Source organism: Nomascus leucogenys, chromosome 24 (genome assembly GCF_006542625.1).
Source record: "Nomascus leucogenys isolate Asia chromosome 24, Asia_NLE_v1, whole genome shotgun sequence".
NCBI lineage: Eukaryota > Metazoa > Chordata > Mammalia > Primates > Hylobatidae > Nomascus > Nomascus leucogenys.
In genome coordinates, this window is record NC_044404.1 from 16,896,899 (window position 1) to 16,912,343 (window position 15,445).

The 15,445-nt window shown below is 51.7% G+C and overlaps 1 protein-coding gene across 2 annotated transcripts in view; it reads left to right on the forward strand.

Annotated features, from left to right (window-relative positions):
• Positions 1-15,445, forward strand: part of PADI2 (peptidyl arginine deiminase 2) — a 52,414-nt gene that overhangs the window by 22,809 nt on the left and 14,160 nt on the right. The window contains exons 4-11 of one of the 2 annotated variants that reach the window (XM_030805795.1): positions 642-703; positions 2,984-3,101; positions 4,137-4,262; positions 8,357-8,422; positions 9,972-10,150; positions 11,975-12,078; positions 12,838-12,949; positions 14,010-14,117. In XM_030805795.1, the coding sequence (XP_030661655.1) occupies positions 642-703; positions 2,984-3,101; positions 4,137-4,262; positions 8,357-8,422; positions 9,972-10,150; positions 11,975-12,078; positions 12,838-12,949; positions 14,010-14,117 (875 nt within the window). The remainder of the gene's footprint in view (positions 1-641; positions 704-2,983; positions 3,102-4,136; positions 4,263-8,356; positions 8,423-9,971; positions 10,151-11,974; positions 12,079-12,837; positions 12,950-14,009; positions 14,118-15,445) is intronic. The other variant, XM_030805796.1, reaches the window with a different exon arrangement.

Below are 15,445 nucleotides of genomic sequence, written 5' to 3' on the forward strand. Positions count from 1 at the left end.
TGGCCCTGGATCCTCTAGCTGGACTCACAGGTGCCCTCAGACCAAGAGGGGTTAGAGACAGCTTCCCACCCACAGTAAAACCCTCAGTCCTTGAAGGTGGGATCCAGACCACTGGAAGTTCTGGGAGAGAAAGAGACACGCACACACAGGTGCCGTGTCCACACTTACGCGCATGCCCGGGTAGACTGAGAAAGGCAGTTCGGGAATGCTATGCCTGTTAAGTTTTCAGAATATGAACTATGAATCAGACCAACCCCACTGTGTACCCAGTTCTGCTGGCGTCCCTATGTGATCTTGGGCATGCGACTTCACCTCTGAACTGAGGCATCCAGATCTGTGCAGCGAGAAGGATCGTTCCACAACCCCCAGCCAGAACAATGAAGTGGTGGGAGGGCCCAGACCTCCCCGATGGCAGCTCTTGCAGCCGTAAGCTACGAAGTCCACACAGTGTCTGCTGACAGTCTCCAGTGGGTAGTGGGATGTTGAGGCAGGGGGTTGCATAAGATGACGTCAGCGAGGTCCTCCCTTTCCCGTGACTAAATGAATGGCTGAGACGCACCCAAATCCCACAGGTCTTCCTCTTGCCCCTGCCCCGCCCTGCCTGGCAGGCTCAGCAACTCACCCATGTCTCTTCTTCCCAGAGATCTCCCTGGATGTGGACGCAGACCGGGATGGCGTGGTGGAGAAGAACAACCCAAAGAAGGTACCTAGCTACAAAGAAGGTACCTAGCTATCAGGGCAGGCACCACCCTGAACCTGGGGCTTCCGAGGGCACAGCCCCAGATCCTGCAGGCAGCCGTGGTTCTCCCACCAAGCAGGCAATTCCCATTTCACAGCTCAGGAGACCGAGGCCCAAGACAGGCTCCCAGACACACAGCATACCAATGATGGAACCCACAGAGCAGCTCAGGCGTCTTCTAGAGGCAGCAACAGAGCAGGCTCCTGAGTCTCAGTTTCTCCATCCCATGATGGGGACGCCCAGTTCATGGAACTGTTGGAAAGGATAAATGTGCCCGCTACAGAGGAAGCGCTGTGAAGGCATTTGCTCTTATTATTTTACCTGTTCTTTTAAGACTAGGGAGGTGGGGGAGATAGACCCTCAGGACAGAGGGTTGCATTCATCATTCTCAGTTCCAGGCGTGGTATTATCTCTGCTGGTGCATGCACAGCCCCTCTCCTCTTTCTATTTATTCATTCATTCATTCACCATTCATTCATTTGTTCCCTCGTTCATTTACTTATTTTCTTTTATCGTGCATTCCCCACTCCCATTCTGCTCCCCCACAGAGGACCATTTTGCTGGGTTTAATGTGTCTCTTTCTGCTCTGGTGACTCGCAGGAGGCATGTGGTGTGGTTGCTGTGCATGTATTTTTAATTTGTGCAGACAGCATGGTGTTCTCCATCTCATTCTGTTTTGTACTTTTCCCTCAACCTAGTTTTTAGGCTCCATCAGTCTTGCTCTGTGTACATTCAGGCTGTTGCTTCTAACTGCTTTCCATTTTCTGCCCTTCTGTATCATCTCAATTTTTGCCATGGGCATATGTGACTTTTATAATAACACTCTGAAGCCTAGGGTAAAGTATACATAGAGGGGTACTTATGAAGTAAAATAAACACAGCCCGATGAGAAGCCCGGGCCCTAGCAGCCTGCTCCCCTGCCTCTTTGCAAGTCAGGAGAGGGTTCTCAGCCATGTGGGGAAGTCCCTTCTTCTAGGATCACGAGCAAGGCTTGCCTGAGACCAGGGCCAGCCCTGCACACTCATTCTCTGAGTCTGTGGCCAAACCATGTGAGAATGAACTCCACAGAGGCCTCTGAGACCCAGCAGCCCCAGGGAGACAGCTTCCAACCTCCCCCAAGGGACTGTGCAGTCTTGACAAAGTCACACAATCCCCATGAGCCTGAACTTGGCCAGAATTTTTAAATCTGGGCCGGTGAAGTTTTCACATTTTCTTCACTCATCCCATAAATATTTGCTGAGCATCTTTTATGTTCCAGGAATGGGTCAGGCCCAGGGGATGCAGAAAGAACAAGAGAAACACAGCCCTGGTCTTAAGGAGCCCATGGTCCACATTAAATATGGAGTATTGTGGATGGCTGTGTCATCACAGTTGTCCTAAGTCCTCCCAAAAAGGATGTATATAGGGCCAGGTGTGGATCCAGGGAAGCTGCTCTGTCCTAGAGAATCAGAAAGGCCTCCAGGAAGAAGAGATAGTTATGCTGTAACCAACGAGGGGTAGAGTGGGCCAGGTGGAAAGGGGCAGGACAGGAGCAGAGGGACTGGCATGGGCAAAGGCCTGGGAGCTTGGGTCTTTTGGGAGCAGAAAGGCGCCGGGATGGTTGAGGCAGAGTGAGCGAGGGGCAAGGTGGAGGAGATGAGATAGAGAGGAAGGCAAGTTTCACCAGGCCTTCCAGGCCACAGCAAGGAATCAGGGCTTCATGCTAACTCAACCGGGAGCCCCTGACCTGGCTTAAAGCAGGGAAGCAACACGATCTGGCCCAAGTTTGTTCTAGTTGTGCTCTGGCTGCAGTGTAGAAAGTGGAGCACCATGCACGTCCTATTTGGAGCACTAGGAGCGTGTCTGGAAACAGCTGGGTGTCAGCTGGGTGTCATCCATCCAGGCGTCTCCTCCTGAGCTCCCCTAGGGACCTCAGGACCCGTGGCAGAATGTCCGTCTGCTCCTTTCTCTGGCTGGCCTCCACCTCCCTGCCTCCACCCACACCAGACACCAGCCGTACCAGACAGGAGGCCCATAAATGCCTCAGTCAGCCTTCCTATCTCTGTGCCTCTATTGAACTTGCCTTTGATGCCCACATTCATCCTCTGTGGACATCAGTCTTGAGATTCTCATCTGCCAGGTCACAGCTGCCCCAGTGGGTAGTGGCTACTCTTTACCCTCATCCTGGGGCTGTCTCTCCAGTGTCCCATGGGGTCTATACAAGCATAGAGAAGAGGGCACTGACCTTTCTTCCTGCCACTGTAGGCATCCTGGACCTGGGGCCCTGAGGGCCAGGGGGCCATCCTGCTGGTGAACTGTGATCGAGAGACACCCTGGTTGCCTAAGGAGGACTGCCGTGATGAGAAGGTCTACAGCAAGGAAGGTGCCAGCAGGCCCTGCACTTGGGGGGCAGGATGGGAGGAGTGAAAAGATTCATGCCCAGTCCTGGGCTGGGCTGAGGGTGAGGCAGGTGTGGACTCAGGCCTCCTGGGGATGGTGGAAACAAATACCCACTCTTGCTTAAAGCCGAAGGCAAAACCATAGGAAATAGACAAGGGCCGGGCATGGTGGCTCACACGTGTAATCCCAGCATTTTGGTGGGTGGTAGATCATGAGGTCAGGAGTTCAAGACCAGCCCTAACCAATATGGTGAAACCCTATCTCTACTAAAAATACAAAAATTGGCCAGGTGTGGTGGCATGCACCTGTAATCCCAGCTACTCAGGAGGCTGAGGCAGGAGAATCTCTTGAACCCAGGAGGCAGAGATTGCAGTGAGCCAAGATCACACCACTGCACTCTAGCCTGGGCAACAGACAAAGACTCTGTCTCAAAAAAAAAAAAAAGAAGAAGAAGAAGAAGAATAAAAGGAAAATAGACCAGAAGGAAATTCCCAAAAGGTTAATCATCTTCAGTGTTGGAAATGACAATTGGTTTTTATTCTGTTTTATGCTTTGCTTTGCTTTGCTTTTTTCTTTTCTTTTTTTTTTTTTTTTTTTTTTTTTTTTTGAGACAAGGCCTTGTTCTGTTGCCCAGGCTGGAGTGCAGTGGCATGATCATAGCTCACTACAGCCTCAACCTCCTGGGTTCAAGCCATCCTCCTGCCTCAGCCTCCTGAGTAGCCAGGATTACAGGCACACACCAGCATGCATGGCTAATTTATTTTATTTTTGTAAAGATGGGGTCTTGCCATGTTGCCCAGGCTGGTGTTTGTCTCCTGGCCTTAAGCGATCCACCCACCTCATCCTCCCAAAGCACTGGGATTACAGATGTGAGCCACAGCACCTGGCCTATTTATGCTTTTCTATAGTTTCCATAATACACATCCATGGGATTTTTTTCCTGATTATCAAAGTAAAAGGCATTGGGAAGCTGAGGCTCCAGCAGCAGATCTCTTCATTCTCACCTCCTGTCCCTCAGATCTCAAGGACATGTCCCAGATGATCCTGCGGACCAAAGGCCCGGACCGCCTCCCCGCCGGATACGAGATAGTTCTGTACATTTCCATGTCAGACTCAGACAAAGTGGGCGTGTTCTACGTGGAGAGTGAGTGACCCCAGCCCAGCCCAGCCCAGACCTTTCTAGCCACCTACTCTCCTCCCCTTAGCAGTTGTGGCCTTCATAGGTGCAGGTGCCTGGCGAAGACCTGGATTGGTCTCTGGGTGATTGTAACATGGCAATGCTGTTGTCCCATGAAGTTGAAAGACTCCATGGGGACACATCACTCCTCCTCTCAAAGGAGTCTGGAGTGACATGCATCTATGTAGAACCCAGAGGCCCTTCCTCCCGATGAATCAGGGGAGGAAGGGCATTTGGGCACTTCTTTTCTGGAGTCATGTCACCTTCAGGATACCTGAGGCAAGGCAGGCACCACCTCCAGGTATTTTCTGCCATCTCTGACTTTCAAAGACCCCCTAAAGATGCAGTGGGCACCTCAAAGAGTTGACCCCTTCCTCCTCTCGATGGCAACAGGTGTCCTGGGCTCCCACTGTGTAGGGCACGGGCTCCTGCCCTGGAGCTCGTCCTCATAGCTGCCAGCTTTGCCTCACCCTGTCTGTGAATATGTGTTGAGCCCTTCGGTGCCAGGCCCTGTTCTCAGCTTTGAGATCTCTGCAGTAAACATGACAATCACACCTTGCCCTCAAGCAGCCGCCAGTCTAGCAAGAGAGACATAATCAGTACCACAATTGGAGGAAATGGAACAGAATAACTGAGGAGAATGGCAGGGCAGAGGCACCACTAGATGGATGCCTCTGAAAAGGCCTCTCTGAGGAGGTGACATCTGAGCTGAGACTCAAATGAACAATAAGAAGGAACCAGCCACTCATGAGCTGAGGGAAGAGTGTTCTAAGCAGAGGGAACAGCATCTGCAAAGCCTGGAGGAGGAGACCAGTTTGGAGTGTGGGAAGAGCAGATGGAAGCCCAGAGCGGGGTTGGGAGTCAAGGTCAGTGAGCCAGGCCAGGGGCCAGAGCATGCAGACTGGGTTTGGATTTTATTCTGAGTGCAATGGAATGCCATTAGAGGGTTTTATGCAAGGGACTGTCATAATAATGATGTATGTATTTTAAAAGCTCCCTCAGCAAAATAGTTGGCATTGCAATTTGCCATGGTACAAGGCGAGTTGTGGGGTGGGGTGGTAGAGGTGGGGGCTTCTGCATGCCCAGCTGCCTAGGGGGGCCAGGATCTCTGGCCCAGCCCTGGACCCACCTCTAGACAGGCCCACTAGATCCAGGGCACTCACCATGAGGTGAGTAGGGACCCTGGACCCTCACATCAGGGAGATATTTAGCCAGGATGGCAGTGGCCAGCAGCCACCCAATACCAGTTCTCCTTCTGATCCACCCTGGGCTCCAAGCAGTGACCTCACACAGGTTGGAATGTGCCAGGAGTCAGGCTGGCTCCACTGCCACAGGGGGCCGGAGATGTTGATGTTTATACCGTCCAGGCCAGGGTTGTCATGGAGGATGGGGTCACCACTGGGAGCAGGAGGGATGCAAGCAGGACCTCAGCCTCGGCCTCTTAACCTTGGTGTTGTGACATGACACCTGTTGCAAATAATGATGTCTGGACATTATCTAGAAGTTTCTTCGTTTTGCTAAAGGGAGTGGACTGGTCTGGTTCCATAATCTCATCCCTCCCCGTCACTTGCCATCTGAGATGGGTCCTGAGCAGACAAGAAAAAAGAGGAACTAAGACCGCAAGGGCTTTCAGAACATCCATTGGAGCCTCTTATCTGGGCTGCCCATCCTGTGGGGAGCAGCCATAACTGAGACAGTGGGGACCCAGAAGAGACAGTTTCCCAATAATGCTGACACTGGGTGAAAACTCTTAGCCACACACACACACACACACACACACACACACACACAAGCAAAGGACTACAGATAATTGACTAGGAGCACAGTCTCTTTTCCTTCCAGGCAAACACTTTGGAGTTATGTCCAATTCCAGGTACCCCTGTGGATGAGCGAATGTCAGTTGTCCTGGTAGGGTCAGACCAGCTCTCCCCAAGGCCAGGGGGCTGGGTTGGAGACTGAAGGACCCCTACAGGGAGTGCTGGAGTCAGGGAGCTACAATTCTGGGTCTAGGCAGAGTCTTCTCACCAGCCCCAGCCTTGGGGTGCTCATCTCTGATGTGGCATGGGAATAGCAAGAGTCCCGACTGTCCTGGGCGTCCAGGATGGTCGTGGGGATCTAATGAGGAAGGTGTGTCAGGCACTGAGTGCAGTAGCTGGCCTTTGGAAAGCTCTCCATAAATGGCAATTATGGCTTTTGTTGAGATTATGATGACTGTTGGTTACAGTGATTGGAGTGGACAGAAGGCTTCAGTGCTCCTAGGAAGACCTGGTGACTGCCTTAGCCGCAAATTCTGCCCAAAACACCAAGCACTGGGGCTTACCTCTTTATACAAGGATATGGTAATCCAGTTTGCCCAGGACTTTCCTTATTTTAGCATTGAGGGCCCCTCATGCCAGGAAACCCCTCACTCCTAGGGAAACCAAATCAGCTGGTCACACTATCAAGGAGTCTCGCTGGGAAGTGGAATCATTCCAAAGTAGCTGGAAGGGTTAAGGCAAACCATACCACATGCTGGCCAATGCCTGGGACAGAGAGGTCACGGTGGTCAGTGGGCCCAGCCCAAGGCACGAGGACCACTCAATAGAGCAGCATTGTTGGTTCCTGCAGAGAAAGCTCGCCACGCTCAGTGTGGGGTCTGCGCCGAGCCAGGGATGGAGGACGGGGGAAAGGAGGCTCCTGGGGACAATGGCTGAATTGTTCCCACCAAGGAATCAGTCCGCCCGGAGCTGGCCCCAACTGTCAGAAAGCAGCCCAGAATAGAGGTGCATTGTGAATCACAGGCCATGGGCCACATCGGGAGGGAGAAAGCTGCCAGCAGACGGACTAGAACGTGTCCTCCACCTGCCCCACCACCCGGGGCCAGATCCCCGTTCCTACCCCAGACCTTGGTGGAGCCCCCCAGGTGCTCTGAGCCCTGGGAAAGCTTTGGCTGTGTGGCTTCTGCCAGGACAAGTTGGCTTCTAGGCCTGACTCTCCCCTGAGCATCAGTTCAAGTGCAGCCTGGGGCCTGTGGGCGTGGGAGGGCCCAAGTGCCTGGAGGAAAATGTTTTCATGACGCCAATCTATCTGAACCTACTAAGTGACAGGGCCGCAGGGTGCACACTATTGTTTCTGGGTGAGCAGGACCTCACTTTCTATTCTTTGGGACTTTCAGTATCTGAATTTTTCCACCTCATTTCTTGGACTCCTCTGTCCCAAGGGAGGATGAGGTGGGACATGGTTTCCCTGCCTTCTGTTCAGAAACTATTCAATGAAAACTCCTTCACATCCTCGTAATACAGGTCCAAGCAGTGTTACTGATAGTTGCCCATGGTTACTGAGGTTACTGAAGTTACTGAGGCTGTGTCATTTGCATTGGCCCTGTGGCATGGCTATCATTATCTCCCACTTAACAGATGAGTAAACTGAGGCTCAGGGAGGTTAAGTGAATTCTCTGAGGTTTGGTTTGTTTTTTTTTTTTTTTTTTTGAGATAGAGTCTCGCTCTGTCACCCAGGCTGGAGTGCAGTGGTGCAATCTTGGCTGACCACAATCTCTGCCTCCTGGGTTCAAGTGATATTCCTGCCTCAGCCTCCCAAGTAGCTGGGATTACAGGTACACACCACCATGTCTGGCTAATTTTTGTATTTTTAGTAGAGATGGGGTTTCACTATGTTGGCCAGTCTTGTCTCGAACTCCTGACCTCGTGATTCACCCGCCTCAGCCTCCCAAAGTGCTGGGATTACAGGCGTGAGCCACTGCACCCAGCTCCCTGAGGTTTTATAGCTTGTAAAGCCAGAGAAGTATTTAAACCAAGGTCCCTCTGACATTGGAAGTCATAACCACTAAGGGAAGCACCCTTACTGAGATTTATGACCAGGGTCTATTTCGGCACATTGGCCCACAGGAGGAGCCGTCCCTAGCCCTGGCTTCGCGGTTCATCCACTTATTTCACACCTTTTAATCAAGCACCTAGTTTGTGCCAGGCTATTCGGGTTATGTGTTCTAACCCTTGAGCGTCTGATCATTAACCATTATCATTGTCAGTGAAAGCACTAAGCTGAGGCTGATTCTGCCCTTCCAGCTCTACAGGGCATAAAGAAATTCCTTCTGGAACTGCATAGGGTCCTACCTCCATGCCTTTACCAATGCAAGTATCTCCTCTCCCCAACACACCCATTTCTGCCACCCCGCAAGGGCATCTCAAAGGCTGCCTTCCTCTGCTCAAATGCTTCCCACCGTGCCTTTTCTGCCCTCCCCACCCTACCCCAAATAACCAGACTGGATCTCACCCATAGCTGCCATTATGATGCTTCCCACATCTGCTCCATCTTGTCATCAGCTGAGCACTGCTCTTAGAGAGGCTGCATTTGGACCACCTCTGTCTCCCCGAAGGTCCTTGCCTGATTCATGTGCTCTCAATCTGCCTGAAAATTCCCCCTTGGTCTCTCCCACAGGGAACGTGGGAATCATTGGTTCGTTCAGTAGACATTTGTTAAACATGACCATGTGCCAGGCAGGCCCTGGGCCCCACTGGGCCTGTCTCTACCCTCGCACAAGTCACCCACACTTAAAAAGGCTGTGATGAGGCTGGGTGTGGTGGCTCACACCTGTAATCCCAGCACTTTGGGGGTCTGAGGCAGGCAAATCACTTAAGGCAGGGGGTTCGAGACCAGCCTGACCAAGATGGTGACGAAACCCTGTCTCTGCTAAAAATACAAAAATTAGCCAGATGTGGTGGTGGGCACCTGTAATCCCAGCTATTTGGGTGGCTGAGGCAGGAGAATCGCTTGAACCCAGGAGGCAGAGGTTGCAGTGAGCCAAGATCACGCCACTGCACTCCAGCCTAGGCTACAGAGCGAGAATCTGTCTCAAAAAAATAAAATAAATAAATAAATAAATAAATAAATAAATAAACATGAAAAGGCTGTGATGGAGACGGCAGGCGGCTGTGGGAGCTCCAAACAGAGCCCCTGGCTTTGTCTCTGGGGGATCTGGGCTGGATTGTTGCAAGTGACACAAACCAAGGCCTGAAGGAAGAAGGGACACGATTGTTTCAGGCAGAGGGGACAGCACAAGTCAAACTGGGAGCTTTCAGGAGGACAGGAGCACTGGAGGAACCTGCCTTTCTGCCCAACCACAAAAAATGAACAGCCCATGCGCTGGCCTTTACACCAACACAGCTTCTGTGATATGGAGGGAATTTTTGGTACTAATGGGCACATTTATGGTTTGTTTATACAGAGGGGATGAGAGCTCGGGATTCAGAATTCGACTTGAATCTGAGTCCCAGCTCAGCTATTTACTGGCTGTCTGACTTTGGACAAGCCACTCCTCCTTTCTGAGATCGGTTTCCTCATCTGTGAAATGGAAACAATTATATCCTCCCCTGACACCACTAACTCCTCAGCTGGCAATATCCTATCGGCCATTCACGAGAGAGCTTGCTCATTTTATAGATGGGGAAGCCAAAAGCCAGAGAGGGTGACTGTCTGGCGAAGCACAACACAGCCAGCACACAGCAGTGCTGAGACAATGACGATGACCTAGCCATGCCATTCTGGTGGCATTTTCTGCTTGTGCTTTTCTCTCTGTCTAGAGGACAAGTTACTCTGCCCTTTTGTCCCCATCAGTGATCCCACCCCACCGACCTCTTTCTGATGCGGGTGGGAGTCTGACGTTGGTCCTTTTCCCTCCAGACCCGTTCTTCGGCCAACGCTATATCCACATCTTGGGCCGGCGGAAGCTCTACCATGTGGTCAAGTACACGGGTGGCTCCGCGGAGCTGCTGTTCTTCGTGGAAGGCCTCTGTTTCCCCGATGAGGGCTTCTCAGGCCTGGTCTCCATCCATGTCAGCCTGCTGGAGTACATGGCCCAGGTGAGGGCTCCAGGCCTCCACCACAGGGGGCTAACCCCAGGGGCCGGGGTGGGTCTCCTACTAGTGGGCCATTCCTAGGAGCCCATGCTATGTTCCACCCCACTCAAAGCGCCAAGGGGGTGGGTCCAGGCTAGGAGACCTTGATGCTCCCTGCAAAGCCTGCACGTGGCTGCCAGGGTCCTCTGAGCTATGCTCCTGGGATCAGTCTCCTTGCTGCTCCTGCTCCCCACGGATTCCCTGTGGGCAATGTTTTCTGACACGCTCCATGCCTGTGTCCTGGCCTGCCCTGCTCCCTGCCTAGGTCTAAGGCCCAGAGTCCTGCTGATTAGCGCAAGGCTCTAAGCAGCTGCCCAGGTGGGGTTTGCTGACCACCTACTGTGCGCTCTGTACTTCCTGCCCCACTCTGACCCCTCCCCCAACTGTGGGTTATACCAACTCTGACTGCAGGCTGAACCCCAAATCCCAGTTTCAGGTTGTGCCTACCCTGGGGCCAGGCATCTTAGCTAGCCTTGCTTTTGCTTTGGGGAGAAGCTGGATGAGGAGAAGAGGTCCTGTCCCTCTAGAGAAGCCCCTCTCACTGAGGGTATGCTGTACCCACAAGAATCTCTCATCACAAAGACCTTTCGTCCCCAGACCCTAGCCTCTCAGGCCCACTCTGTTTCGCTCAGAAGAAAAGGAAGGGACCTGGCTGCTCTCGCAAACACAAGAGCCCCTCATTTTTATCCCTGGGCCACTTTGGGAAAGGATATAATGGGTGCTATAGAAAGGTGAGGCTGGATCTAGCTGAGATGTATGAGAATGAGCCCTGGCAGCAGACTGCCCAGGTTCAACTCCTGGTTTAACCACCACGAGACACTAGGCAAGTGAATTAAACTTCCTGTTAATTTCCTTAGTTAAGGGTAATTTGTCATAGTTTCTCCGTCTGTAAGACAGAAAGTCCAAAAGCATCTGCTGCTGGGGGTGGTTGTGAGCATCCAAACTTGTAAAGTTCTACTTACAAAGCACCCTCAAGCTCCCTGAGTAGTGGAAAAGGCAAAGCTAACAGGATAGGGGACGGGGATGGGGCTTCTTATGGCACCCATGCCCAAGGCAGCCTGACCCCCAGGATCTCTCAGGCACCCGCAGGGACTCAAAAGGCAGACCACAGCAAGCAAGGCAAGCCATGCAACAGTCCCACCACCCCCGCACCTCCCCACCAAGGATGGGGTCCATTTCCTGCAGCTTTTGAAAGCCAGCCCCACGAAGGAACCCTGGAATCAGACCTCACTTTCCCTCGGGTTCCAGGCAAGCTGCTTGACCATTCCTTAAAACAAAACAGTCTGGACATAGCAAAACTGACCCAAAACAACGCTAAAATGCCCACATACAGAAAAGGGCAAGGTGCCCAGGGCAAAAACAGAGGAAGGCGGGGTGCTGGCTCAGCCGTTGCGTGGGGCGATTTCAGGAAGAGAAGTTTGATGGGACAAGATAGGACAGTGGTTAAGAGTGTGAACTCAGCAGCTGGCTGCCTGGGTATAAAGCCTACCGTGTGGTCAAGTACACGGGTGGCTCTACCATTTACCAACCATGTGACCTGGGGCGGTTAACAGCCCTGTGACTCGGTTCCCCGTCTGAAAAGGGAGGATCATAGCAGTATCTACCTCCTGCGGTGGTCGGAAGGCAGACAAGAATTGGCACATGTGAAAGTGCTTAGCACAGGCTTGGTGCACAGCAAGTCCTGAGGAAATGTATTCACTGTCATCAGTTTCACCTGCTTTGAAAGGCAGGCAAAGAAAGCACCTGACAAAACCTTTTGATCCCCCACGCCTTGTCTCCCACACCCAGGACATTCCCCTGACGCCCATCTTCACGGACACCGTGATATTCCGGATTGCTCCATGGATCATGACCCCCAACATCCTGCCTCCCGTGTCGGTGTTTGTGTGCTGGTAAGGGGTGACCCCAGCCCGGAGAGGCAGCGTGGCAGAGTGGCCAAGAGCCGAGTCAGATGGACATGAGTCTAGTTCCTGGGCCCGTCACTTACCACTGTGTTACCTTGAGCAACTCTCTTGGCCTCTCTGAAATACCCACATCGTAGAGTCACTGTGAGGATTAAATGAGACGAAGCAGGCAAAGCATTTATCCAAGGTCCAGTACACAGGGTACGCTCTAAAAATAATAGCTGCCATTCTGTTCTCTTGCTTAACCCTCTACCACGCAGTCAGCAACCTCCTATGCAGTGGAAATGCAGCTCCTCTGACTCATTCATTAAACAGACTTTTATTGACCACCTATTATGAGCTAGGTCCACAAGAACAAGATGAGAACCAAGGGAAAAAGTGCCTGTGATTAGACAGCTAGCAACCCAAAAGGCACCCCTGGGGTCCTCACATCCATCTCATCTTCATGCCAGGCATAGCTCTTATTTGAAAATCTGTGGAGTCAGAGGTGTAAGGCATTGGGACAGGTCGGGGTGAGAGTTCCCCTCCTCATTTTATTTGTTCATGACCTTGACAAACACCACATGAGTGGATGGGTTTACTTGGCCTTTAATTCCAGCGGCCTTTATAAAGGTGGCCGTGAGCACAGGTGTAGACTGATCTGCCCAGCACAGCCCAGAGATACCAGCTGCTGTCACCATCTCAGGGAGATGACTCTGGCCCCTCCTCACCCTTTCTCCTGGCCTCCTTTTTCCCCCAACTTCTCAGCATGAAGGATAATTACCTGTTCCTGAAAGAGGTGAAGAACCTGGTGGAGAAAACCAACTGTGAGCTGAAGGTCTGCTTCCAGTACCTAAACCGAGGCGATCGCTGGATCCAGGTGAGGAGCCCAGGTCCAGGCTGGGAAGGACATGGCTCCCGGGTCAGGCAAAGAAGAGTCGGCTTCATGCAAACTGCCTGGCACCCAGCAGCTCTGCAGATGGGGATTCTTCTGTCAGCTCATATCTGCACATGTGCACAAAGACATAAACACACAAGTGCACTACAGTGCTGCTTCCTGTAGTAGCAAAAGATCGCAAAGCAACCTAAATGTCCATCTGTGGAGGACTGAGTAACAGCCTTCCCGGAAGTTCTGTGCAGCTGCTAAAAAGGATGAATATGGATACAAGATATGCTTCAAGTTAAGTTGTTACTCAATGGAAAACATATTCAGGATGCTGCTTGCTATTTGTGTGTTTTGTTTTGTTTGAGACGAGGTCTCGCTCTGTCACCCAGGCTGGAATGCAGTGGCACAATCTCAGCTCACTGCAACCTCCGCCTTCCGGGCTCAAGCAATCCTCCCACCTCAGCCTCCCAAGTAGCTGGGACTACAGGCATGCACCACCACGCCTGGTTATCGTGTTTTTTAAAATGAGGTCTAGGCCACACATGGTGAATAATACCTGTAATCCCAGCACTTTGGGAGGCTGAGGTGGGAGGATTGCCTGAGACCGGGAATTCGAGACGTGCTTGGGCAACATAGCAAGACCCTGTCTCCACAAAAAAATTTAAAAATTAGCCTGGCATGGTAGTGCACACCTGTAGTCGTAGCTACTCAGAGGCTGAGGCAGGAGGACTGCTTGAGCCCAGGAGTTTGAGGCTGCACTGGGCCATAATCATGGCACTGCACTCCAGCCTGGGCAACAGAGTGAGACCCTGTCTCAAAAAAAAAAAAAATGGGGCTGATATCAGTAAGAAACCTGCTTGTGATGTGCAGAGACCGCCTGTGGACACCTATGCTGCCATCATCAGTGTGAGGGGAGGAGGATGGGGGACCAGGGGATGGGGTAACAAGATAGACATTCTTTTTCCTTTGTGCTCTTGTGTTTCTCAAGTTTTCTGCCCATGTACACAAATTGTCCCTTGGGTTCATCTAACAGCTCTCCTTGGTGTCCCTGCAGGATGAAATTGAGTTTGGCTACATCGAGGCCCCCCATAAAGGCTTCCCTGTGGTGCTGGACTCCCCCCGAGATGGAAACCTAAAGGACTTCCCTGTGAAGGAGCTCCTGGTAAGATGCTGAGGGCCACTTGGGGGTGGAGGATGGTCCTGGAGACTCTCATAAGACAGAGTAGTCAGGAGACCCTGGGCCGCCTTGACACATGCGTCTGCTGCCCAGAGCCTCTGTTTCTCCTCTGCAAAATGAGTCACTTGGGATAGCTGCCTCTGAGGTCCCTTCCTGCTCTGATAACTGATGTTTTTCCAAAACATGGAGCGTTTTCTAGTGGGAAATGGGAACTAAGGGAAATAGAGTTAAGACCTAGTTCCAAAGGCCCTGGCCCCTGCTGCTGCCCTTCCCCTCCAAATTGCAGCAAAGTAAGTTAAGTTTCAAAGAGGAAAAAAAACATAGTTATGCAATTGTCAAAAGTCATGGTTCCAACTTCCAAGTTCATCAGCACCTTGAGGCTATGGTTTTTGGTGCATGTGTGTGTGTTTTTGTTTTTGTTTTCTGAGACAGAGTCTTGCTCTGTTGCCCAGGCTGAAATGCAGTGGCTTACTGCAACTTCCATCTCCCAGGTTCAAGCGATTCTCCTGCCTCAGCCTCCCAAGTAGCTGGGATTACAGGCATGCACCATCACGCCTGGCTAATTTTTGTGTTTGTAGTAGAGATGGGGTTTCACCATGTTGGCCAGGCTGGTCTCGAACTCCTGACCTCAGGTGATCCTCTTGGCTTCCCAAAGTGCTGGGATTACAGGTGTGAGCCACTGTACTTGGCCATTTTTTGTTTGTTTGTTTGTTTTTAAGCCACCTGACTCCTCCCATTCTGGAAGCCATTCTCACTCCCCTTTTAGGCCCGCAACAACCTAGTGTGTGAGGGCAGAACCGAAATCAATCTTTCTTTTGTCTGCACTCTTCTGCCCTGAACAGGCTGGGGGAGGTTTGAACAGTGCATGAAACAAGAGACTGGAATAGGTCAGGGGACTTTTCCCAAGGTCACATGCAGGACAGCATTCCTATCAGACGCCAGGGCTGCCCAGAGCTGACCTTGTGCCAGGTTCACACCTGTTCTGCCCCACATTCCTTACCCAGTGCCCTGTTCACAAGGAGATGCTAGAGTCAGTGGTGTCAGCACAGAGCTTTGGAATGTCAGGCGGACCTGGTCTTGAGTCCTAATTGCACCTTTTAGCAGCCATGTGACCTTGGGCAAGCAATTACCTTCCACGAGCCTCAGTTTCCTCATCTAAAATGGGGATAGAAATGATATCAGTCTCACAGAATGTTGTGAAGATTGAAGGCATTATATAAGGCATCAGTGCCATGTCTGATATAATGACCATTATTAGCTGTTGTTATGGTTATCATTCCCTGGGCCCTGTCCTCAGTGAGCTTATTGTCCAC